Source organism: Zalophus californianus, chromosome 11, assembly GCF_009762305.2.
Source record: "Zalophus californianus isolate mZalCal1 chromosome 11, mZalCal1.pri.v2, whole genome shotgun sequence".
Lineage (NCBI taxonomy): Eukaryota > Metazoa > Chordata > Mammalia > Carnivora > Otariidae > Zalophus > Zalophus californianus.
Window position 1 is genome coordinate 98,417,959 of NC_045605.1, and position 24,953 is coordinate 98,442,911.

Sequence of the window (24,953 nt, forward strand, 5' to 3'; positions counted from 1 at the left end):
TTGAACTGTTATGTTTTCATTTTCATTTGTTTCCATGAATTTTATAAATTCTTCTTTAATTTCCTGGTTGATCCATACATTGTTTAGTAGGATGCTCTTTAGTCTCTGTGTATTTGAGTTCTTTCTGACACTCCTCTTGTGATTGAGTTCTAGTTTCAAAGCATTGTGGTCTCAAAATATGCAGGGAATGATCCCAATCTTTTGGTACCGGTTGAGACCTGATTTGTGATCTAGGATGTGATCTGTTCTGGAGAATGTTCCATGGGCACTAGAGAAGAATGTGTATTCTGTTGCTTTGGGATGGAATGTTCTGTATATATCTGTGAAGTCCCTTTGGTCTAGTGTGTCATTTAAAGTCTTTATTTCCTTGTTGATCTTTGCTTAGATGATCTGTCCATTTCAGTCAGGGGGGTGTTAAAGTCCCCCACTATTATTGTATTGTTCTTGAGTGTTTCTTTGCTTTTGTAATTAATTGGCCTATATAATTGGCTGCTCCTATGTTAGGGGCATAGATATTTACAATTGTTAATTCTCTTTATCTTTTATCTTTTTTCTTATCTTTATCCTACTCTTCTGCCATCTTGCTCCTAATCAAGTCCTTTGTTTTAATCTGGTTGTTTATTTCACTTTGTTTTTATTTTTATTTATTTATTTTCTTTGAAGATTATTTATTTATTTATTTGAGAGAGAGAGAGAGAGAGAGAGAGAGCACGAGCTAGGGGGAGGGTCAGAGGGAGAAGATGATTACCCGCTGAGCAGGGAGCTTGATGCAGGGCTCCATCCCAGGACCCTGGGACCACGACTTAAGCCAAGCCTAAGGCAGATGGTCAACCAAGTAAACCACCCACCCAGGTGCCCCTCATTGTGTTTTTAGAGGTAGTAGTTCTCTATGTACTCTGGATATGAATACCTTATCAAATATATTATTTGCAAATATTTTCTCCACTCTTGTGGTTTGGCTTTTCACTCTATCAGTGGTGTTGCTTGCTGCACAAAAGTTCTTAATATTGATACACTACAATTTATTCTGTTTTGGCCTGTGCTTTTGGTGTCATACCCAAGGAAGCATTTCCAAATCCAATGTCATGCTTTTTCTTCTATGTTTTCTTTTCCTTTTTTATTATTATATTATGTTAATCACCATACATTACATCATTAGTTTTTGATGTAGTGTTCTATGACTCATTGTTTGCATATGACAGCCAGTGCTCTATGCAGAATGTGCCCTCTTTAATACCCACCACCAGGCTAACCCATCTCCCCACGCTCCTCCCCTCTAGAACCCTCAGTTTGTTTCTCAGAGTCCATAATCTCTCATGGTTCCTCTCCCCCTCCGATAACTCCCCCTTCATTCTTCCCCTCCTGCTATCTTCTTCTTCTTCTTTTTTTTTTTTAACATATAATGTATTATTTGTTTCAGAGGTACAGGTCTGTGATTCAACAGTCTTACAAAATTCACAGTGCTCACCATAGCCCATACCCGCCCCATTGTCTATCACCCAGCCACCCCATCCCTTCCATCCCCCATCACTCCAGCAACACTCAGTTTGTTTCCTGAGATTAAGAATTCCTCATATCAGTGAGGTCATATGATACATTTCTTTCTCTGATTGACTTATTTCACTCAGCATAACACCCTCCAGTTCCATCCACATTGTTGCAAATGGCAAGATCTCATTCCTTTTGATGGCTGCATAATATTCCATTGTGTGTGTGTGTGTGTATATATATATATATATATATATATATATATATATATATATATATATATATATCACATCTTCTTTATCCATTCATCTGTTGATGGACATCTTGGCTCTTTCCACAGTTCGGCTATTGTGGATATTGCTGCTATAAACATCGGGGTACATGTACTTTTGTATCCTCAGGATAAATACCCAGTAGTACAATTGCTGGATCATATGGTAGCTCTATTTTCAACTTTTTGAGGAACCTCCATACTGTTTTCCAGAATGGCTGCACCAGCTTGCATTCCAACCAACAGTGTTGGAGGGTTACCCTTTCTCTGCATCCCTGCCAACATTCTTCCATGTTTTCTTATAAGAGTTTTATAGGTTTAGTTAGATTTTAGGTCTTTGATCCATATACAGTTAATTTTTGTGCATGGTATGTGTTAAGGGTTCAATTTAATTCCTTTCTGTGTGGACCCAGTTTCACAGCACCATTTTTTGAAACACTTGTCTTTATCCCATGACTACTCTTGGCACCCTTGTTGAAAATCATTGAATACATATGCAAAGCTTTATTTCTAGGCTCTGTATTTTATTCCATTACTGTGTCTGCTTTTATGCCAATATCACACTGTTTTGATTACCATAGGCTTGTAGTAACTTTTAGAACCAGGAAGGTTTTCAACTTTGTTCTTTCTTTCTTTTTTTTTTTTTTTTCATTTCCAATCTTGTCTTCTCTGTTTGGGTTCCTTGAGATTCCATGTCAATTTTAGGATGGATATTTCTGTTTCTGAAAGAACATTTTTTGGGATTTTTATAGGGATTACATTGAATCTATAGATCAGATTAGGTAGCATTGACATCTTAATGTCATGAACTATATCAATTCATGAAAATCTTTCCATTTATTTGTGTCTTTCAGACTATCTCTCAGCAACATCTTGTAGTTTTTCTCTGTAGAAGACTTTTGCCTCCTTACTTAAGTTTATTCTTAAATATTTATTCTTTTTGATGCTGTTGTAAAAGGAATTGTTTTCCTAATCCTCTCTGGGTTGTTCATTGGTAGGATAGAAATTCAATATATTTTCATGAAAAAAGGAGCCTCTCAACAAATTGGGTAGAGAAGGATTGTACCTCAATATATAAAGGCCATATATGACAGATCCACATTTAATATCACATTCAACAGGGAAAGGTTGAAAGGTTTCCCACTCTAATCAGGAATAAGATAAGAATGCCCACTCTCATCCCTCTTTCTCACAAAAGCATTGGAATAAAAATCCCTGTGATATTTTTAGCAATTTCTTCATATAGGTCATGCCATTGGTGAAGTGAGATCATTTTACTTACTTAATTTTTACTTAAAATTACTAGCTATAACAGTGTTTCTGATGATAGCCACTATCTATCCTTTGGATCTCAGTTTAAGCACCACCTTTGAAGAAAGGCCCTCCCTGATCACCTTCTTCATAGTAAAATTCTTCCTGAGTACCCTGTTTGCTGTCTTATTAGTACTGAAAAGATTATAATTAGTATACTAAATTGTACCCTTATTTATTGTCTGATTCTATTATGAGAATAGAGGGTCCTTGCAGGAAGGACCTTTTGCATAATTTTTTCCCCTATTTCATTAATTACTGTGTCTTCACTCATAGTATCGTTCCTGGCAGTAAGTAAGAGCACCAAATTAAAAAAAAATAATTGGGTAGTTATTATGTCTAAATCTGTGAATAAATATCTAGAACATCAAACACACTTCAAGGCACATAAATTGATTATTAAGTGAAAGGAAAGAAAAACTTGCTATGACAAGTGGGAAAATATAAATAAGTTTTCTCTAACACAACATGACAGGGCTGAAATTTTATTCTTGACTGGCAGTAGTCTTACAATGGTTCTAAAGCTATTTTTTTAAATGTAACATCTTTCTGAGCCCAATTATGTGATTTGACCTAATACCATATTCATATAGATATTTTTATGGTTTTTGTGGAAATCCCGGAGAATTTAATTAAGCAGTAATCAGTCTTGGACACTTCCCAATTCTAGGACTTAGTAAGGAGTTTGGTTAGAAGGCATAAAATGTCCAGTGATCTTTGCCTTGTTGGGAAGAAGATGCTATGCTCCTAACAACTGATACACATTTTTTAGGGGGTTTCTGTTAGGCTTAAAGTATTACCTAATAAAAAGTATGAGAATGTCTTTTAAACATCAAGTAAACTAACCTGAACAAACCAACAGGACAGAATGAAGATGAATAAAAAGTCGAATGGTATTTTTCTATTTAGAAATTAGTAGGAAAGAAATTACTTGAGAAAAATCTCCCTTGGAAATGTCTGGTTGCTATCTTCTTATGTAAGGATAGAAATTCCTTGTCTTTTTGATAAATTATCCTAATGTGCTAAATTTTTGTTTTTCTGTGTGGACCCTGGACATCCTAGGAAGTAATCTACAGTGCAAATAAAAGCAACCTTCTGAATAACCGGAAGACTGCATGGAGAGAATGGACAGACAATTGAATGAAACAAAATATGTCCTCAAGTAATAACGCAGCGTTTTGCCCTCTCTTGTCAAACTGGATGACAGAAGAATTCCAGGTTCCTGTGAATGAGTAAAAATGTACCTTCAGATAGTGGACTTGTCTTCCTAAGGTAAGACTAACAGTAAATAGTGAAAACCAGGCTTGCAATCGTATTAGTATCTTTATTATGTAAAAGTTAGATCACTTTAGATAAAGCAAACTTGGATTCCAATTTTAGTTTTATCACTTAAAAATAAGTGACCATGGGAAAATTAATTAGATATTCTGAGCCTCCATTTTTCAACTATGAAATGGGGATTATAGTTCCTATTACTGTAATAGGAAATGTGATTCCTTAAGTTGTGAGTGAGTGACTGGAACCCACTGTAGTTATTGTGAGCAGTGGAGTCATAGATCAGAATCAGATTGAAAAAGGATCATTTGGACCGCATCAGGGCCACAAATTGATGGAACCCAGAATGAAAGTGGAGAGATGTTGCAGGAGGCTAGAGCAGTGGGCCAGAAGAAGTGGTGAGGGGAAGGAAATGATCAAGTTTGTGATATATTTTAAAGGGGGTTAATAAGATTTGTTAAAAGTATCAATATGTGATACAGGAGCAAGAATGGCATGGAGGACATGGTGATATTTCTTGTCTGAGCAACGATATGGAAGGTGGTACCATTTATTGAGATGAGAAACACTTGTGTTTATTGGTGAAAATTAAAAATTTAGTTTCATAAGTACTGAATTGATATCCAATTGGAGATATCCAGAGTTGGAGATGTTGCATATATGAAGTTTAAAGATTAAGGCGGAGACACAACACTGGAGTGCTTTCCCACTTATTGGTCAGGAAAAGGGGGCATATCCAACCAAAGATCCTAAGAAAGATGTTTCAAGGAAGACACAATCCAGGGCAGCAACCTTCCATTCCTAGTTTGATACACTCACTTAAATATGTCAGTTACCTTAAAGAGGTCTCAGGTATTTAACTTTTATGACTTTATAAACTGTGTACCTTTGCATGGAATTCCCTTGCCTTCTTTTCTTGTCTTTTCACTTTTCCTTGGCAACTCAGTTAAAACATTGCTTCCTCTGGGAAGTCTTCTTTGACTGCTGTTTCCCTGTGGCCTTCACACTGTGCAACTATTTTTATAGTGGCACTTATTACATTGGTGATTATTATGTATGTGATCACTGAGTGTTGGAAACCATAGCTTATTCAACTTGGAAATCAGAGTGTCTTTGAAACATGTGACATAAACAGGTACTCCTACCATGATCTTTTAATTGAATGAGTCAATAAAAGAGTAATCTTATAATGCATTTAACAGTTTTCCCCCTTGTTTTGTAGATTACTTGCTTCTCATATGAGAAGTCAGCTCCTATGCAGACTAGATGGAACCAAATAGCAATGTAACTTACTTTGTCCTCTTGGGCCTCACCCAGGATACAAAGGAACAGAAGGTCCTTTTTGTTATGTTCTTGCTCTTCTATATTTTGACTGTGGTGGGCAACCTGCTCATTGTGGTGACTATAGCTGTCAGTAAGACCCTGGGCTCGCCTATGTACTTGTTGCCCACTATCTTTTATGGATGTCATTTATTTATCTTCCATTTCCCCCAGATTGATTTCAGACTTGTTGTTTGGGGAAAATACCATATCCTTCCAATCTTGTATAACTCAGCTATTAACAGAGCACTTTTTTGGTGGATCACAGGTCTTTCTTCTGCTGGTGATGGCCTATGACTGTTATGTGGCCATCTGCAAGCCCTTGCATTATTTGGCGATCATGAGAAAGTGGCTGTGTGTGTTGCTGCTGGTTGTGTCCTGTGTTGGGGGTTTTCTGCATTCAGTAATTCAAGTTAGCACTATTTATGGGCTCCCATTCTGTGGTTCCAATGTCATTGATCATTTTTTGTACCCCTTATTGAAACTGGTCTGTACTGACACGTATGTCATTGGTCTGTTAGTGGTGGCCAATGGAGGAGTGATCTGCAGTATTGTGTTCGTGCTTTTGCTCATCTCTTATGGTGTCATCTTGCACTCTCTAAAGAACCTTAGTCTAGAAGGGAGGCGGAGAGCCCTCCAGACCTGTGGTTCCTACATCACTGTGGTGGTCTTCTTCTTTGTTCCATGTATTTTCATGTATGTAAGACCTGCTAAGACCTTCTCCATTGACAAATCTTTGAGTGTGTTTTATACAGTCATAACCCCAATGCTGAACCCACTGATCTATGCTCTGAGAAATTCTGAGATGACAAATGCTATGAAGAAGCTCTGGGGAAGAAATGTCATATCTCTTAGTAGATAAGTGTATTATTCACCATGAAGAGAATTATTTGACATTAGGGTCTGAATCTTTTGAATGTAGAAGTCCTCTTAAACTTGATTCTGACTTCCTTTTTTGAAAGAATTTAAGTAAATTATAATTAAAGTATGAACTGGATGATTATGCTATAATAACAGTTTCCCTTGTGGCTGGAATGTAAGGTCCATAACAGCTTTTTGATCTCTTCACTTAGAAATGTGTAATGCCTTTATAACAAGGAATCCATAATAGGTAGTGAATTACTGAGGACATTTTTATATGATTACACTGATTTTTAATTATTTAAAATTTTTTAAAGAACATTTTTTCTGAGAGGATTATTTTTAGATTCTATCAGTTATTATTTTATTATATTATTTAAAGTACTTAATGCTATATAGTCTTTGTTAATTTTTGGTTGCTTAATATAAAAATATTTAGACTAATACTTTTAGTTTATATTAGAAAAATTGAAGTGTAAGAGAGAAAAAATGTAATAATGAAAACCTTACAAAAAGAGATAAATTATAGAATAAAGTTCTGTTTAATTCTCAGCATAGTTCCCGGTTCTCTTCCGCAGAGGAAGTTGCTTGATCTGTATCTTTAAATTCATCAGGTAGTTATCATTAAAAATGCAAGTGTAAATTTAAATATCTGTATGTGAGTCTTTCTAGGTGTATGTAAATGTTTGCTTTACTATAGGACTTTTTATAAATAAAATTTTACTTTTATAATAGTTTTGTTTATGGATTTATTTTTAATATTTAATTGAAGTATAGTTGACATACAATATTATACTGGTTTCAGGTTTGTACCATTGTGATTCAACTGTTATGTACAATATGATAGTGGGTGGGATTAAGGAGGGAGAGAAGTTGTTGAGCAATCCCTCGGAGAGCCCTCATTTTTCCAAACCCCCTGGCTTGGGCTGCCTCTGTTCCCCATGGCAGAATGCCTGGCTTCTAACTTGGCATTTTTGCACCCAAGACGGGGCAGGGATGGAGGCAATGGGCTGGGAGGTCCGGAGCCCTACTGGGTTAACCCTCAGACCTGTCTGAACATCCACTACCCTCCAGGTGGGTCAGGAATTGGGCTGGGGTTTGGGTCAGGTGCTGAGGTGTGGGGGATTCCCCCATGCCTACCTGCCATATGAATTCTGTAGGGGGACAGCATACCGTGGGCCTCACGTTGGGGTGGGGCCAGTGCCCCAAGGGAGCTTGGAGACCTCTCAGGGGGAGGGCAAGCTAGGAGCAGAGGTGGAGAGACAGCTCTGAGGGGGCCTTCCCTGAGCAGAGCGCTGCCCCACCAGAGGCCATGAAGGCAGACAAGGAAAAGCTGGAGCAAAACCCCGAGGAATCCCAGGACATCAAAGCTCTGCAGAAAGACCTGGAACAATTTGCCAAGCCCCTGAAGCAGAAGAGGATCACTCTAGGATATACCCAAGCCGATGTGGGGCTCACCCTGAGGATTCTCTTTGGGAAAGTGTTTCACCAAACAACCATCTGCCCCTTTGTACCTCAGCAGCTCAGTTTCTAGAACACGTGTAAGCTGCAGCCCCTGCTATAGAAGTGGGTGGAGGAAGCTGACAACATCGAAAATCTGCAGGAGGTATACAAAGCAGGGACCCTTGTGCAGGCCCGAAAGAGCAAGTGAACAAGTCTGAGAAGCAAGTGAGGTAATCTGGAGAACATGTTCCTGCCGTGCTGAAACCCACCCCGATGCAGATCAGCTCCATTGCCCAGCAGCTCAGGCATGAGAAGGATGTGGTCTGAATGTACTTCTGCAATGGTCGCCAGCAGGGACTGCTGGCCAGGAGAGGATTTTGAGGCTGCTGGGTCTCTTTTCTCAGGGGCACCAGTAGCCTTTCCTCTGGCACCAGGGTTCCAGTTTCATACCCCAGGCCATGGGGGCCCCCTCTTCATTACCCTGTACTCCTTGGTTCCTTTCCCTAAGGGTGGAGGCTTTCTCTCTGTGACCATCACCACTCAGGGCTCTCCCATGCGTTTAAGCTGAGGTGCCAGCCCTTCCCAGGAATGGGGGGCAGAGGAAAGGGGAGAGCTAGGGAACAAGAGCCTGGGATTTGTACCAGGGCTTTGGGATGAAAGTTATTCATTCACTGAGAAAGGATTTGAGAACACAAAAGTTGTGGGGGCAGGGAGTTTGGGGGGAAATAGTTGGAGGGAAGGTGAAGTTCAAGGATGCTCTTGTTTTTAATCCCCACATCCCTCATCACTTTGTTCTTAAAGAAACCTGGGACACAATAAAAAAAAAAATGTTCATTATGAAATGCTCATCATGGAAAGTGTAACTTCCATCTGTTACCCTACAAAGTCACTACAATATTCTTGTTTCTACTCCCTGTTCTGTACTTTTCATTCTTGTGAGTTATTTATTTTATTCCCTGAATATTGTACCTTTCAGCTCCTTCACCTCCCTCCACTCCCTCCCCTCCAGCAGCAGCCAGTTTGTTCTCTGTATTAATGAGTCTGAGTCTGTTTTTGTTTTTTGTTTGTTTTGGTTTGTTGATTAAATTCCACATAGAAGTGAAATCTTTTGCAACATCTTGAAGATATTCTATACCAGTCCATATAGATCTCTTAGTTTTTCTTGTACTCCATATTAGTCACTTATAAATATATGCTAAAATAAATGTATCCATTCCTGTTCATGTTATTACTTTTTTCTATAGTGAAGAATTTTATAATTGTATGTTTGTGAATATGTGCAAGTATGAGTTCCTAGGAGAGGGATTGTTAGTAGATGTATTTGAGTCAATGGTCAGATAGTTAAATGTCGAATTTCATGGTTATTGCCAAACTGTCATCCCTGAGATTGTACTAACAGCTACCCTGCTGTTCAGTCTGTGAAAGTACTTCTGTCTATTTCTCAACAACTGCTACCTGCTACATACTCATGGCATAAGGCAACCTGAATAAATTGCAATCTTTCTCTTATTATTGAGTTTGAGTATCTTTTCATGTGTTTAGTATGATTTGTATATCTTTTTCTGTGAATTGTCTATTAATGTTTTTTATCTATTTTGTGTAATTGTTGATCTTTTCCATACTGATATTAGTGAGTGATCTCTTTTACTAAAGAAATGATCTTTTTTTACTGTTGTATAAGTAATTGATATTTTTCTGTAACTATGCTTGTGATGTGTTTTAATACTTGTATATATTATAGAATGCTTTTGGCATGTAAAGAGTATTTTTATTAATTTAGTATTAATTTATATTTTATATCTTGCTTAAAAAGACATTCCCCACTTCATTCATACCAAAATATTCTTCAACTGCTTTTTTATCATTTAATTTAACACTTAATTTTTAGCACTTTAATGTTAGCACATCATTTTTGAGCTTGTATATCTTACATCAAAACTTTTGATCATCTGGAATTTATTTTGACATAGGCATTAAAGACATATGGATTTTTATTTGGTTTTCTAAATTTCAGGGGTTTTTATTTTTTATATTTATTTATTTAATTTTGTTTTATTATGTTATGTTAATCACCATACATTATATCATTAGTGTTTGATGTAGTGTTCCATGACTCATTGTGTATAACACCCAGTGCTCCATTCAGTATGTGCCTTCTTTAATACCCATCACCAGGCTAACAAATCCCCCCACTCCGCTCCCCTCTCCAACCCTCAGTTTGTTTCTCAGAGTTCAGTCTCTCATGGTTTGCTTCCCCACCTATTTCCCCCCCCTTCATTTCTCCTTTCCTACTATCTTTTTTTTTTTTAACATATAATGTATTATTTGTTTCAGAGGTACAGGTCTGTGATTCAACAGTCTTGCACAATTCACAGCGCTCACCATAGCACATACCCTCCCCAATGTCTATCACCCAGCCACCCCATCCCTCCCACCCCCCACCACTCCAGCAACCCTCAGTTTATTTCCTGAGATTAAGAATTCCTCATATCAGTGAGGTCATATGATACATGTATTTCTCTGATTGACTTATTTTGCTCAGCATAATACCCTCCAGTTCCATCCACGTCGTTGCAAATGGCAAGATCTCATTCCTTTTGATGGCTGCATAATATTCCATTGTATATATATACCACATCTTCTTTATCCATTCAGCTGTCGATGGACATCTTGGCTCCTTCCACAGTTTGGCTATTGTGGACATTGCTGTGATAAACATTGGGGTGCGTGTACCCCTTTGGATCACTATATTTGTACCTTTGGGGTAAATACCCAGTAGTGCAATTGCTGGGTCATAGGTTAGCTTTATTTTCAACATTTTGAGGAACCTCCATACTGTTTTTCAGAGTGGCTGCACCAGCTTGCATTCCCACCAACAGTGTAGGAGGGTTCCCCTTTCTCTGCATCCTCACCAACATCTGTTGTTTCCTGAATTATTAATTTTAACCATTCTGACAGGTGTGAGGTGGTACCTCATTGTGGTTTTGGTTTGTATTTCCCTGATGCCAAGTGATGTTGAACATTTTTTCATGTGTTTGGTGGCCATTTGTATATCTTCTTGGGAGAAATGTCTTTTCATGTGTTCTGCCCATTTCCTGACCAGAGTTTTTGTTTCTCGGATGTTAAGTTTGATAAGTTCTTTATAGGTTTTGGATCCTAGCCCTTTATCTGCTAAGACATTTGCCAGTATCTTCTCCCATTCTGTAGGTTGTCATTTAGTTTTGTTGACTGTTTCTTTTGCTTGCAGATGCTTTTTATCTTGATGAAGTCTCAATGGTTCACTTTTGCTTTTTTGTTTTGTTTTGTTTTTTGTCTTGCCTTTAGAGACATGTCTAGCATGAAGCTGCTGCAGTGGGGGTCAAGGAGGTTTCTGCCCACATTCCCCTCTAGGATTTTGATGGATTCCTTTCTCACATTTAGGTCTTTCTTCCATTTTGAGTCTACTTTTGTGTATGGTGTAATAAAGCCGTCCAGTTTCATTCTTCTGCATGTGGCTGTCCAATTTTCCCAACAGTATTTGTTGAAGGGACTGTCTTTTTTCCTTGGATATTCTTTCCTACTTTGTCCAAGATTAGTTGACCATAGAGTTGAGAGTCCATTTCTGGGTTCTCTATTGTGTTCCATTGACCTATGTGTCTGTTTTTGTGCCAGTACCATACTGTCTTGGTGATTCCAGCTTTGTAATAGAGCTTGAAGTGAGGAATTGTGATGCCTCCAGCTTTGGTTTTCTTTTTCAACATAGAATGCATCTTTCTATCAACATTTTCCTTAATGAAGTTAGAAGCATTTCCAAAAGTATCAGTGGAAACGTATAGAAAGTGCCATATACTTAATGAAACAGTACTGTGTAGAATGTATCTTTCAACTAATTTATGAAGTGTAGAGTGTCTTCAAATATATGGGTAGAAGTATAAGGAAACTGTCATATTCTTACCTCAATGAAACAACACCATGTAGAACGCATCTTTCAACTAAAATCTTCTTTCATAAAGATAACATGGAGGACATTAGGAGAAGGAAGGGAAAAATGAAGGGGGGGAATCGGAGGGGGTGACGAAAGACTATGGACTCTGAGAAACAAAACTGAGGGTTTTAAAGGGGAGGGGGGTGGGCGATGGGTTAGCCCAGTGATGGGTATTAAGGAGGGCACATACTGTGTGGAGCACTGCGGGTGTTATACAAAAACAATGAATCATGGATCACTACATCAAAAACAAATGATGTATTGTATCGTGACTAACATAATATAATAAAATAAAATTCAATTTAAAAAAGAACCATTTTCAAATGTATGTGTGGAAGCATAAGGAAAGAGCCATATACTTAACTCAATGAAACAACACTGTGCTGAATATCTTCTTTCATGAAATTAGAAGCATTTTCAAAAGTATCAGTGGAAACATATGGGAACAGCCATATACTTAATGAAAGAACACTGTGTAGAATGCATCTTTCAACTGACATCTTCTTTCATGAAGTTAGAAGTGTTTCCAAGGGTGCGTGGGTGTATCAGTTGGTTAAGCATCTGCGTTTGGTTCAGGTCATGATCCCAGGGTCCTGGGATGGAGCCCCTTCAGACTCTCTGCTTAGTAGGGAGCCTGCTTCTCCCTCTCCTTCTGCCTCTCCCTCCTCTCCTGCCTGCTCATGCTCTCTCTTTCTCTAGCATAAATAAATAAATAAATAATAATAAAATCTTTTAAAAAAAGAAGTGTTTTCAAATGTATGTGGTATGTGTAGAAGTATAAGGAAAGTCTTACACTTACCTCAAAGAAACAACACCATGTAGAAAGTGCATCTCAACTAACATCTTTTTTTTTTTTACAGATAAAATATTTTACAGAAATCCATTGATGAAGGTGATATTTTAGTGAATCTTTGAGCAAGATAAGCAAATATTAATATTCTGTGATAATATAACATGCCAAACAGGGAAACATACCTGTTAGTACAGCTTAGTATGGAATGAGCTGCAGTATAGGATACTCAGAGCAAGAACCATAGAAATGGACAGAAAAACTGGACACTTAAGTCATCATCCTCTTGGGTCATTTCTTTCTCAGGACTATCAGGATTATTCATGCTTTGAAGACAGGTGAGCTTTTGTACTGACAATAACCTGTGATTAATAGTTGTTAAGTACCTGGGTATCAAACTCATCCTTGAAGCTTTTACAAAATCACAGGTCTGTACACAGTCCCGAGAGATTGATCACTAGGTGTAGGGTCAGCCTACACCTGGCTTCTTTATTTTGAAAAACTCCCCAAATATTCCTGATTAGTCACAATGGTTAAGGGTCATGATGACCAGCTCTGTCCAGAGGAGGTACTGGAGGATTAGCATCAAATTCCATTGTACTGTTATTGAAGTTTGCTGTGTTGAAACTTGTATAAGAAGATTGGTACAGGAGAAAGAGTATGGAGTTTGGAGTCCAACACTTCTGGGTTCCTCCGGTTATTAGTTTGTGAGTTGCTTCATAGAGGCACATTCTCTCTAGACCACATTTTCAAACTGTAAAATGAACAAAGCAGTGACCTTTTTTTTTTCTTTTTCATGGCTGTTGTCTCTGAACTTCATGTGTCACACTGCCTCATTCACTAAAGATTCCTCTTGGGGACTACACCATCTACATTCATCACACATGTAAGAGGCTGGTTTTCTTCCATGACCCATCTGTTCTCCCTGCATGCAACAACCATTAACTTCTCCAGCTCAGGTCCCATTGTCATGGCACATCTTGGACCACTGTACCTCGTTAACCTACCTTGCCCCATAACAGATTCTTCTGGTTCACCTTCTCCAGGCTCCAGGTGCAATGATTCCTTCACCTCATCTTGTTCTCCATTGACACCATCTTTACTTTTGTCCCCATGTCCTTTGAGTTGGCTTACAATGTATGACCAGCCTTAAAGTCACTTCCTTGCTAACATCTTCAGTTTTCCTGCTTCCCTCTCTCTCTCTTCTTTTTTAATGTGGTAAGTTGAGTTTTTTTCAATATTTAAATTCAATTTAATTAACATATACTGTATTATTAGTTTCAGAGGTAGGATTCAGTGATGCATCAGTTGCATACAACACCCAGTGCTCATTACTTCAAGTGCCCTCCATAATGTCCATCACCCAATTACCACATCTCCCCACCTACCTCTCCTATAGCAACCCCCAGTTTGTTCCCTATAATTAAGTATCTTATGGTTTGCCTCCCTCTCTGTTTTCCTCTTATTTTATTTTTCCTTCATTCTCCTATGTTCATCTGTTTTGTTCCTTAAATTCTACATAGGAGTGACATCATATGGTATTTGTCTTTCTCTGACTAACTTATTGTGCTTAGCCCAATGCCCTCTAGTTGCATCCATGTAGTTGCAAATGGAAAGATTCATTCTTTTTGATGGCTGAGTAATATTCCATTGTGTGTATATACCACATCTTCTTTATCCATTCATCTGTTGATGGACATTGGGACTCTTTCCATATTTTGGCCAATTGTGGACATTGCTGCTATAAACAACAGGTGCATGTAACCCTTTGAATCACTATGTTTGTATCTTTTGGATAAATACCTAGTAGCGCAACTGCTGGGTCATAGGGAGGTTCTATTTTTACCTTTCTGAAGGAACTCCATACTGTTTTCCACAGTGGCTGTGACAGTTTGCATTCCCACCAACAATGTAAGAGTGTTCCTCTTTCTCTGCATCCTCACCTACATCTGTTGTTTCCTGAATTGTTAATTTTAGCTGTCTGACAGGTGTGAGGGGGTATCTCATTTTTGATTTGTATTTCCCTGATGCCAAGTGATGTCAAACATTTTTTTCAGTGTCTGGTGGCCATCTGTATGTCCTTTTTTTTTTTTTTTTTTAAATGTCTGTTCATGTCTTCTGCCCATTTCCTGACCAGAGTTTTTGGTTTTTGGGTGTTAAGTTTGGTAAGTCCTTTATAGGTTTTGGATACTAGCCCTTTATCTGATAAGACATTTGCCAATAGCTTCTCCCATTCCATATATTGCCTTTTAGTTTTGTTGATTGTTTGGGATCAAGGAAATGGTGGCCTCATAGAATGAGTTTGGAAGTTTTCCTTCCATTTCTTTTCTTTTTCTTTTTAATCTTTATCTTTTTTTTTTTTTTGGAGCAGATTCAGAAGAATAGATATTAATTCTTCTTTAAATGTTTGGTAATTCCCCTGGGAAGCCATCTGGTCCTGAACTCTTGTTTGTTGGGAGATTTTTTATTTTGATTCAATTTCTTTGCTGGCTATGTGTCTCTTCAGGTTTTCTATTTCTTCCTGTCTCAGTTTTGGTAGTTCATATGTTTCTAGGAATTTGTCCATTTCTTCTAGAATGCCTAATTGGTTGGCATATAATTGCTCATTATATTCTCTTATAATTGTTTGTATTTCTTTGGTGTTGGTTGTGATATCTCCTCTTTCATTCATGATTATATTTATTTGGGTATTTTTTCTCTTCTTTTTGAAAAGTCTGGTTAGGAGTTTATCAATCTTATTAATTCTTTCAAAGAACCAACTCCTAGGTTTGTGATGTGATCTACTGCTTTTTTTGGTTTCTATTTCATTGGCTTCTGCTCTAATCTTTATTATTTCTCTTCTCCTGCTGGATTTAGGTTGTTTTTTCTTTTTTCTTTTTTTCTGTTCTTTTTCCAGCTCTTTTAGCTCTAAGGTTAGGTTGTGTATTTGAGACTTTTCTTGCTTCTTGAGGAAGGCCTGAATTGCTATATACTTCCCTCTTAGGACCACCTTTGCTGCATCCCAAAGGTTTTGAACTGTCTTGTTTTCAGTTTCATTTGCTTCCATGTATTTTTTTTTTTTAATTCTTTAAGTTCTTGGTTAACCCATTCCTTCTTTAGTAGGGTGTTCTTTAACCTCCATGTATTTGTGGTCCTTTCAAATTTCTTCTTGTGGTTGACTTCAAGTTTCATAGCATTGTGGTCTGAAAATATGTATGGTATGATCTCAGTCTTTTTGTACCAGTTGAGACCTGATTTGTGACCCCGTATGTGATCTATCTAGAGAGTGATCCATATCACTGGAGAAGAATGTGCATTCTGCTGCTTTAAGATGCAATGCTCTGAATATATCTGTGAAGTCCATCTGGTCCAGTGTGTCATTTAAGGCCCTTGTTTCCTTGTTGATCTTCTGCTTAGATGATCTGTCCTTTGCTGTGAGTGGGGTGTTAACGTCCCCACTATTTTTGTATTATTATCAATGAGTTTCTTTAATTTTGTTATTAATCAATTTATATATTTGTCTGTTCCCAAGTTGTGGGCATAAATATTTAGAATTGTTACATCTTCTTGTTGGATACACCCCTTTATTTGGTATAGTGTCATTGTTCTCTTGTTACAGTCTTTGGTTTAAAATCTGGTTTGTCTGTTATAAATATGGGTACTTCAGCTTTCTTTTGATGTCCATTGGCATGTAAATAGTTCTCTGCCTTTTCACTTTGAATCTGGAGGTGACTTTGGGTCTAAAATGAGTCCCTTGTAAACAGCATATAGATTTTTTTTTAATCCATTCTGACACCCTATGTCTTTTGTTTGGAGCATTTACTCCATTTACATTCAGAATAATTATTGATAGATATGTACAATGCCATTTTATCACTTGTTTTGTCATTGTTTCTGGAAATTTCTTCTGTTCCTCTAGTTTTTGTCACTTTTGGTCTTTCTTTCCCAGTCAAAATGTTTCCTTTAATATTTCTTCCATGCTGGTTTAGTGTTCATTAACTCCTTTGGTCTTTGTCTGGGAAACTCTTTATCTCTTCTTCTGTTTTGAATGATTACCTAGCTGGATAATTTGTGGCTGTGGATTTTCCCCATTCATCATGTTGAATATATCATTTCCCTCCCTTCTGTCTTGCCCACCTTCTGCGGAGGGATATGCTGTTAACCTTATTGCTCTTCCCTTATAAGTTAGGGACTTCTTTTGTCTTGTTGCTTTTAGGATTATTCTTTATCTCTATACTTTGCAAATTTGGTGTTGGCCTGCTTTTATTGATTTAGATGGAAGTTCTCTGGTCTTCTGAATTTGGTTGTCTGTTTCTTTCCCCAGGTTAAGGAACTTTTCAGCTACAATCTCCTCAAATAAACCTTCTGTTACCTTTTCTTTCTCTTCTTCTTCTGGGACTCATATGGTACAAATATTATGTTTGATGGAGTCACCGAATTCGCTGTCTACTCTTGTGATTCAAACCTTTTTCTTTTTTTCTTTTATTCAGTTTCATTATTTTCCATAATTCTGTCTTCTATATCACTTTTTTATTTCTCTGCTTCTTCCATTCTTGTGGTCATTATATCCAGTCAGTTATGAATCTCAGTTATTGCATTATTCATTTCAGCCTGATGGTTAATTAGCTCTTTTATCCTGTAGTAAGGGTCTCCCTGATGTCTTCTATGCTTTTCTCCAATCCCAGCTAGTATCCTTATGATTATTGCTTTAAAGTCTGCATCAGGCTCATTACTTATATATGTTTTGATTAGATACCTGGCCGTGACCTTCTCTTGTTCTTTCTTTTGGGATGAATTCCTCCATCTTGGCATTTTGGCTAGATCTCTGCTTCTTCTGTGTGTTAGGAAAGTCTGTTATGTTTCCTGTTCCTGAGAGTAATGGCTTTATGTAGAAGAGATATAATGTCCAGGGTCTAGTGCTTCAGGAAGTGTCTTTGGTGTGTGCTGCATGTACTCTGCTACTGTGTTTGGGCTGCTCTGTTGCTTAGGTCAATTGTATGCAAAGGTTCTGTTTGCCTGCAGAGGGGATTGTTTGGTCCTTGGCCAGAGTGTAGCAAGTTTTAACTAAGTATGCTCTGGTCTGCTTGTTAAAGGAGACCTGATGATATTTCCACTAGAAGTGAAGCTTTGAAGGACTCTATGGTCAGTAGACATGGTGAATGCAGGGGTTTCTGGTGGTCTTCTGGGGAAGGGGTCTGCTCCTCTAGTCCTTAGGTACCCTTGCCCAAGAAAAGCATTACCGGCAGAGTACAGGGGGAAGAGACTTGGTGTAAGCAGTTTAGGCAGCCAGTGTTGGCAATGTGCTGTTTACCGAAGCTGGTCTATGCTGAGGGGTGCGGGAGGGAAATGGCACTAAAAAGCTCTTTGTCCCCAGAGAGGGGAGTCCATGCTTGCTGCTCTCACGAAAGCATTTTCAGAGCAGCAAATAATTTTCCTTCATGTGTCCCAGTGTTTTCTAGATCTCTGATTTCACACTGTCTCTGGGTTGCTTGCCTGCCTGGAGCAACGCAGTGCACCTTGGGCACTAACCCAGCCAAGCCTGCTGCCTTTTAAAACTCTAAACTTTTAGGACCTGGTGTGGCAGGAACCTGCGCTGGTCTTCTGGAGGATGGTCTTGCTGTGCTGGGACCCTTGCAGCTTTGACCCAGAAGGGCAATTGTGACAGAATGCAGGGGCATGGGATTTGGAGAAAAGCAGGCTAAAGAGCCAGTGTCCAGGTTAGCCACTCCCAGTGGGTGTCTCTGTGCCTATGCTAATGGATGGAGAAAGGAAATGGAGCCTGCTGAATCTTTTGTCCTCAGAAAACCAATGCAACGTCTCAGAGATGTGCACTAAAAAGTAAAAACAATCTCTCCCCATGCACCTTAGGTGATCCTCAGATTGTCCTGTCTGGCCTGGTTACCTGCCTGCCTCTTCTCCAGGAGTAGGGCAACTTCCTCAGGTCTCTGTCCTAGCCACGCTCAGGGACCTCTAAAACTTCAGTGTTTGAGGCCCGTTGGTTGCCAAAACTTACAACAATAAGCCCCTCTCAGTTTCCCTACCAATGACTTTGGGGAAATGTTCTCCTTATGTATATCCCTGTGTGCTCCATTCTCTCTCACCATTCTCCGCAACCAGTACTCCCTCCCCTCTGCAGCACCTGGGATCCCTTTACCCACAAACCATGTCTCCACACTTCCTACCTTCCTTTATGTGGCTTCTTCTCTTCCTCTAGTTGTGCAATTTGTTCTGTCAGTTCTCAGGTCAATTTCTTGGGTACTCAGAATGACTTGAAGGTTATCTTGTTGTGTTCCATGGACAAAGTGAACTTAGGGTCCTCCTACTATACTGCCATCTCAGCTACTCCAACTTATGTTTGTAACCATTTGTAAGTGCATAGTTCAGTGGCATTGAGTCAATTCACATTGTCATGATGGTTAATTAAGTTAATTGATGTTTGTAATGCAAGCACCAGTACCATCCATCTCCAGAGCTTTTTCATCTTCCCAAACTGAAATTCTACCCTCATTAAACATTAATCCCCCATTCCCTCTCTCGGAGCCTTAGGCAGCCACCATTCTGTTTTCTTATTGCCTGAAAATTTGGCTACTTTAAGTACCTATGTATATGGAATCATACAATATTTGTCTTTTTGGGATTGTCTCATTTCATTTGGCATAGTGCATTGTAGGATATGTATGTTTTAACACATGCCAGAATTTCCTTAATTTTTAAAGGTGAATAATAATCCATTGTGTCCATGTACCCTCATTCTGTTCGTACATTTATCTGTCAGTACACACTTTGGCTGCTTCTACTTTCTGGCTATTGTGAATAATACTGCCATAAAAATGGGTATAGAAATATCTGTTTGAGGCTGTGATATCCATTATTTTATGTATATATCCCAAAGTGGAATTGTGGATCATATAGTATTTTTTTGCTTAATTTTTTAGGAAGTACCATAACATTTTCCATAGCAGCTACATCATTGTGCATTCCCATCAGCAGTGTACAGTTGTTCCAATCTTTCTGAACATGTGTTACAATTTTTACATTTTGTGGCCGTAACTCTCCTGTTGGATGTGAAATAGTATTGCATTATGGATCCAAAATTCATTTCCCTAATGATTAGTGACATTGAGCATCTTTTCACGTGCTTATAGGGCATTCACATATCTTCTTTGGAGAAATGTCTATTGAAGTCCTTTGCTTATTTTTAATCAGGATGGTGGTTTTTTTTTTTTTTATGTGTGTTTTTGAGATGTGAAAGTTCGTTATATATTCTGGATGCCAACACATTATCAAATAAATCAATTGCAGATATCTTCTCTCATTTGTGGCATGCCTTTTCTCTCTGTTGATAGTGTTCTTTGATGTACAAAAGTTCTTAAATTTGATAAAATGCAATTTATATATATATTTTTTCTTGCCTGTGGTTTTGGTGTCCTACCCAAGAAATCATTACCAAATCCAAAGTTATGACATTTTCTTCTAAGAGTTTCATAGTTCCAGGTGGTAGTATATGTCTCTGATCCATTTTGAGTTAATTTTTGTGTATGGTGTATGTTATTAAGTGTTCAATGTCATTCATTTGCATGTGGATGTCTAGTTCCACAGTACTATTTTTTGTATCATCTGTCCTTTCCCAATGAATGCCCTTGTCACCTGCTGAAAATCATTTGAACACATAGGCAAAGGTTTATTTCTAGGATCTGTATTTTATTCCATTGTTGTGTTTGTCTTTGTGCCAATATCACACTGTTTTGATTACTGTAGCTTTGTGGTTAGTTTTAGAATCAGGACATCCTCCAACTGTTGGTTTGTTTCCCCATGGTTATTTTGGCTGCTTGGAGCACCTTGAATTTCCACCTGAATTTTAGGATGGATTTTTCTATTTCTGAAAAACAAAAAACAAAAAACAAAAACAAAAACACATTTCTTTGGATTTTGTTAGGGATTGCACTGAATCTGTTTATCACTTTAGGTAGCACTGACAACTTACTAACATGAACCATATAAGTTCATGAATGTCTTTCCTCCCTTTTATTTGTGTCTTCTAGAATATCTTTCAGCAACACTGTAATTTTTCAGTGTAGAAGACTTTTGGCTCCTTGTTTAAGCTTATTCTTAAGTATTTTGTTCCTCTTGATGTTTAGTAAAAGTGTTTTCTGAATCCTCTGTGGATTATTAATTGGTAGCACAGAAATTCAATATGTTTTCATGATAAAAAAAACTCTCAACAGATTGGGCATAGATGGAATGTACCTCAATATAATAAAGGTCCTATATGACAGATCCACAACTAGCATCACATTCAAGCAGGGAAAGGTTGAAAGCTTTCCCACTGTAATCAAGAAAAAGATCAGAGTGTCCATGCTCACCACTCCCTTTCACAATAGCACTGGAATAAAAATTCCTGTGAAATTTTTAGCGATTTGTACATATAGGTCATGCCATCAGTGAAGTGAAAACAAATTACTTAGAATGTTTACTTTATTTTACTACCTATAACAATGTTTCTGAGGGTGGCTACTATCTGTCCTTTACATCTCAGCTTAAACATTACCTTTGAGGAAAGGCCTTTTCTCATCACCTTTTCTGTAGTAGAAATTTCCCTGAGTATCCTGTTTGCTTTATTATTAGCTGTGATGAAGACTATAGTTAGTTTAGTAAATTGTCCCCTTATTCACTGTCTGACTCTATTATGAGAATATAAGGTCCACGAAGGAAGGAACTTTTGCATATTTTTTCCCACTATTTCTTTTATTACTGTGTCCTCACTCATAGCAAAATTCCTGACAGTAAATAGGAGCTCCATATTAAAGAAAGTAATAATTTAATGAATAGTTATTATGTCTCTCTCTCTCTCTCTCTCTCTCGCACACACACACACACACACATACACACATATATATCTAGAACATCTAAATACACTTCAAGGCAGCATAAATTGCCATTAAATAAAAGGAAAGAAAAACTTGCTATGACAAGTGGAAAAATATATGAAAAATTAATTTTCCCTAACACAACATGACTGGGATAAATTTTATTCTTGACTGGCAGTAGTCTTACAATAGTTCTAAAGCTGTTTTTTCATATTACATTTTCTGACCCTAATTATGTGATTTAGCTTACTAGTATCTTTATAGAGATATTTTTAAACTTTTTTTGTGGAAATTCCCAGTGAATTTAATTAATCAAGAATCAGTCTTGGACACTTTCCAATTCTAGGACTTAATAAGGAATGTGTTTAGAAGGGATAATATGTCCAGTGATCTTTGCCTGTATTGGGAAGAAGACACTATGCTCCTAACAACTGATACACATTTTTTGGGAGGTTTCTATTAGGCTTAAAGCATTACCTAATGAAAAGCACAAGAATGTCTCTTAAAAATATCAAATCGGCTAATCTGAGCAAACCAACAGGGCAGAATGAAGATGACTAAAGAGTTGAATGACATTTTCCTAATTAGAAATTAGTAGGAAAGAAATTACTTGAGAAAAATCTCCCTTGGAAATGTCTGGTTGCTATCTTCTTATGTAAGCATAGGAATTCCTTGTCTTTTTGATAAATTATCCTAATGTGCTAAATTTTTGTTTTTCTGTGGACCCTGGACTTCCTAGGAAGTAATCTACAGTGCAAATAAAAGCAACCTTCTGAATAACCGGAAGACTGCATGGAGAGAATGGACAGACAATTGAATGAAATAAGTGTCCTCAAGTAATAATGCAACTTTTTGCCCTCTCTTGTCAAACTGATGACAGAAGAATTCCAGGTTCCTGTGAATGAGTAAAAAATGTTCCTTCAGATTGTGGACTTGTCTTCCTAAGGTAAGACTAACAGTAAATAGTGGAAACCAGGCTTTGCAATTGTGTGAGTATCTTTATTATGTAAAAGTGAGATCACTTGGAGATAAAGCAAACTTGGATTCCAATTCTAGTTTTATCACTTAAAAATGGGTGACCTTGCAAAAATTAATTAGATGTTCAGAGTCTCAGTTTGTTCAACTGTGGAATGGGGATTACAGTTCCTGTTATTGTAAATATGCAATGTGATTCATTAAGTTGTAAGTGAGTGATTGGAATCCACTGTAGTTGTTGTGAACAGTGATTAGATCAGAATCAGATTTCAAAAGGATCATTTTGGCTGTGCTAGGAAAACAAATTGGTGGAGGCCAGAATGAAAGGGAAGGGACATTGCAAGTGGCTAGTGCAGTGGGCAGGAAGAAGTGGGGAGGGAAGGGAAATGACCAAGTTTGTGATGTATTTTAAAGGGGGTTAATAAGATTTGTTAAAGGTATCAATATGTGATACGAGAGCAAGAAAGGCATGAAAGGCATGGTGATATTTCTTGTTTGAGTAATGACTTGGAAGATGGTACCATTTAGTGAGATGGGAAACACCTACATTTGTTGCTGAAAATTAAAAATTTAGTTTTATAAGTTCTGAATTATATCCAATTGGAGATGTTCAGAGTTGGAGATGCTGCATATATTAAGTGTAAAAATTAAGGGAGAGACTCAACATTGGAATGGTTCCACATTTATTGGTGAGGAAAAGTGGGCATATTTGGCCAGAGACCCTAAGAAAAAGGTCTCAGTGACGGAAGAGACAACCCAGGGCAGTGGCTTTCCATTCCTACTTTGATCCACTCGCTTTGAATATGTCAATTCCCCTAAATGGGTCTCAAGTATTTCACTTTTGTGACTTTATAAACTGTGCACCCTTGCATGGAATGCCCTAGGCCTCTTGTTCTTCCACTTCTCCTTTAAAACTCAGGAAGGATTGCTTCCTCTGGGAAGCCTTCTTTGATTGCTGTTTGGTTGATATATTCCTACCCCTGACCTTTGCGTTGTGTGACTATCTTTATATTGGCACTTATACAGCACTTATTTATATTGACACTTACATAGGGATTATTATATATGCTGTCACTGAGTGTGGGAAACCATGACTTGTTCAACTCGGAAATCGCAACATCTGTGACACACACAGGTACTCCTTCCACAATCTTTTAATTGAATGAATCAATAAAAAATTAATCTTATAATGCATTTAAAGGTTTTCTCCCCTGTTTTGTAGGAAACCTGGTTCTAATATGAGAAGTCACTCCTATCCAGACTAGATGGACCCAAGAAACAATGTAACTTACTTTGTCCTCTTGGGCCTCACCCAGGATCCAAAGGAACAGAAGGTCCTTTTTGTTATGTTCTTGCTCTTCTATATTTTGACTGTGGTGGGCAACCTGCTCATTGTGGTGACTATAGCTGTCAGTAAGACCCTGGGCTCGCCTATGTACTTGTTTCTTGCTAATTTATCTTTTATGGATGTCAGTTATTCTTCTTGCATTTGCCCTAGATTGATTTCAGACTTGTTGTTTGGAGAAAATACCATATCCTTCCAATTTTGTATGACCCAGCTATTTACAGAGCACCTTTTTGGTGGGTCTGAGGTCTTTCTTCTGCTGGTGATGGCCTATGACCGTTATGTGGCCATCTGCAAGCCCTTGCATTATTTGGTGATCATGAGGAAGTGGGTGTGTGTTGTGCTGCTGGGAGTATCCTGGGTTGGAGGTTTTCTGCATTCAGTAATTCAAGTTAGCACCATTTATGGGCTCCCATTCTGTGGTCCCAATGTCATTGATCATTTCATCTGTGAAATGTACCCCTTAATGGAACTCATCTGTACTGACACATATGTGATTGGCCTGTTAGTGGTGGCCAATGGAGGGATGATCTGCACTATTGTGTTTGTGTTCTTGCTCATCTCATATGGCGTCATCCTGCACTCTCTGAAGAATCTTAGTCTGGAAGGGCGGTGGAAAGCCCTCCAGACCTGTGGTTCCCACATCACGGTGGTGGTCTTCTTCTTTGTTCCATGTATTTTCATGTATGTAAGACCTGCTAAGACCTTCCCTATTGACAAATCATTGAGTGTGTTTTTTACAGTCATAACCCCCATGCTGAACCCATTGATTTATACTCTGAGAAATTCTGAGATGACAAATGCTATGAAGAAGGTCTGGAGAAGAAATGTTATATCTTTTAGTAGATAAGTATATTATCCACTACGAGGAGAATTCCTTTACATCAGGCTCATTTTCTGAGAATGCAGAATTATTCTTTTTTTATTATATATATTTTAAAGATTTTATTTATTTATTTGACAGAGAGAGACACAGCAAGAGAGGGAAGAGACACAGAGGGAGAGGGAGAGGCAGAGGGAGAAGCAGGCTTCCCACTGAGCAGGGACCCTGATGTGGGGCTTGA

The 24,953-nt window shown here is 38.0% G+C and overlaps 1 protein-coding gene and 2 pseudogenes across 1 annotated transcript; all 3 read left to right on the forward strand.

Annotated features, from left to right (window-relative positions):
- Positions 1-5,611: 5,611 nt before the first annotated feature.
- LOC113914603 lies at positions 5,612-6,527 on the forward strand (annotated as a pseudogene).
- Positions 6,528-7,467: 940 nt separating this feature from the next.
- On the forward strand, positions 7,468-8,537 carry LOC113914602 (annotated as a pseudogene).
- A 15,272-nt stretch (positions 8,538-23,809) lies between these two features.
- Positions 23,810-24,739, forward strand: LOC113914593 (olfactory receptor 4A47-like). Its single transcript, XM_027579953.1, has one exon. The coding sequence runs from the start codon at positions 23,810-23,812 to the stop codon at positions 24,737-24,739; it is 930 nt and encodes a 309-aa protein (XP_027435754.1).
- The last annotated feature ends 214 nt before the right edge of the window (positions 24,740-24,953 follow it).

Excerpts from the sequence above, each read along its gene's own strand:
- LOC113914593 (XM_027579953.1), top strand. The coding sequence starts at position 23,810 with ATGGACCCAAGAAACAATGTAACTTACTTTGTCCTCTTGGGCCTCACC.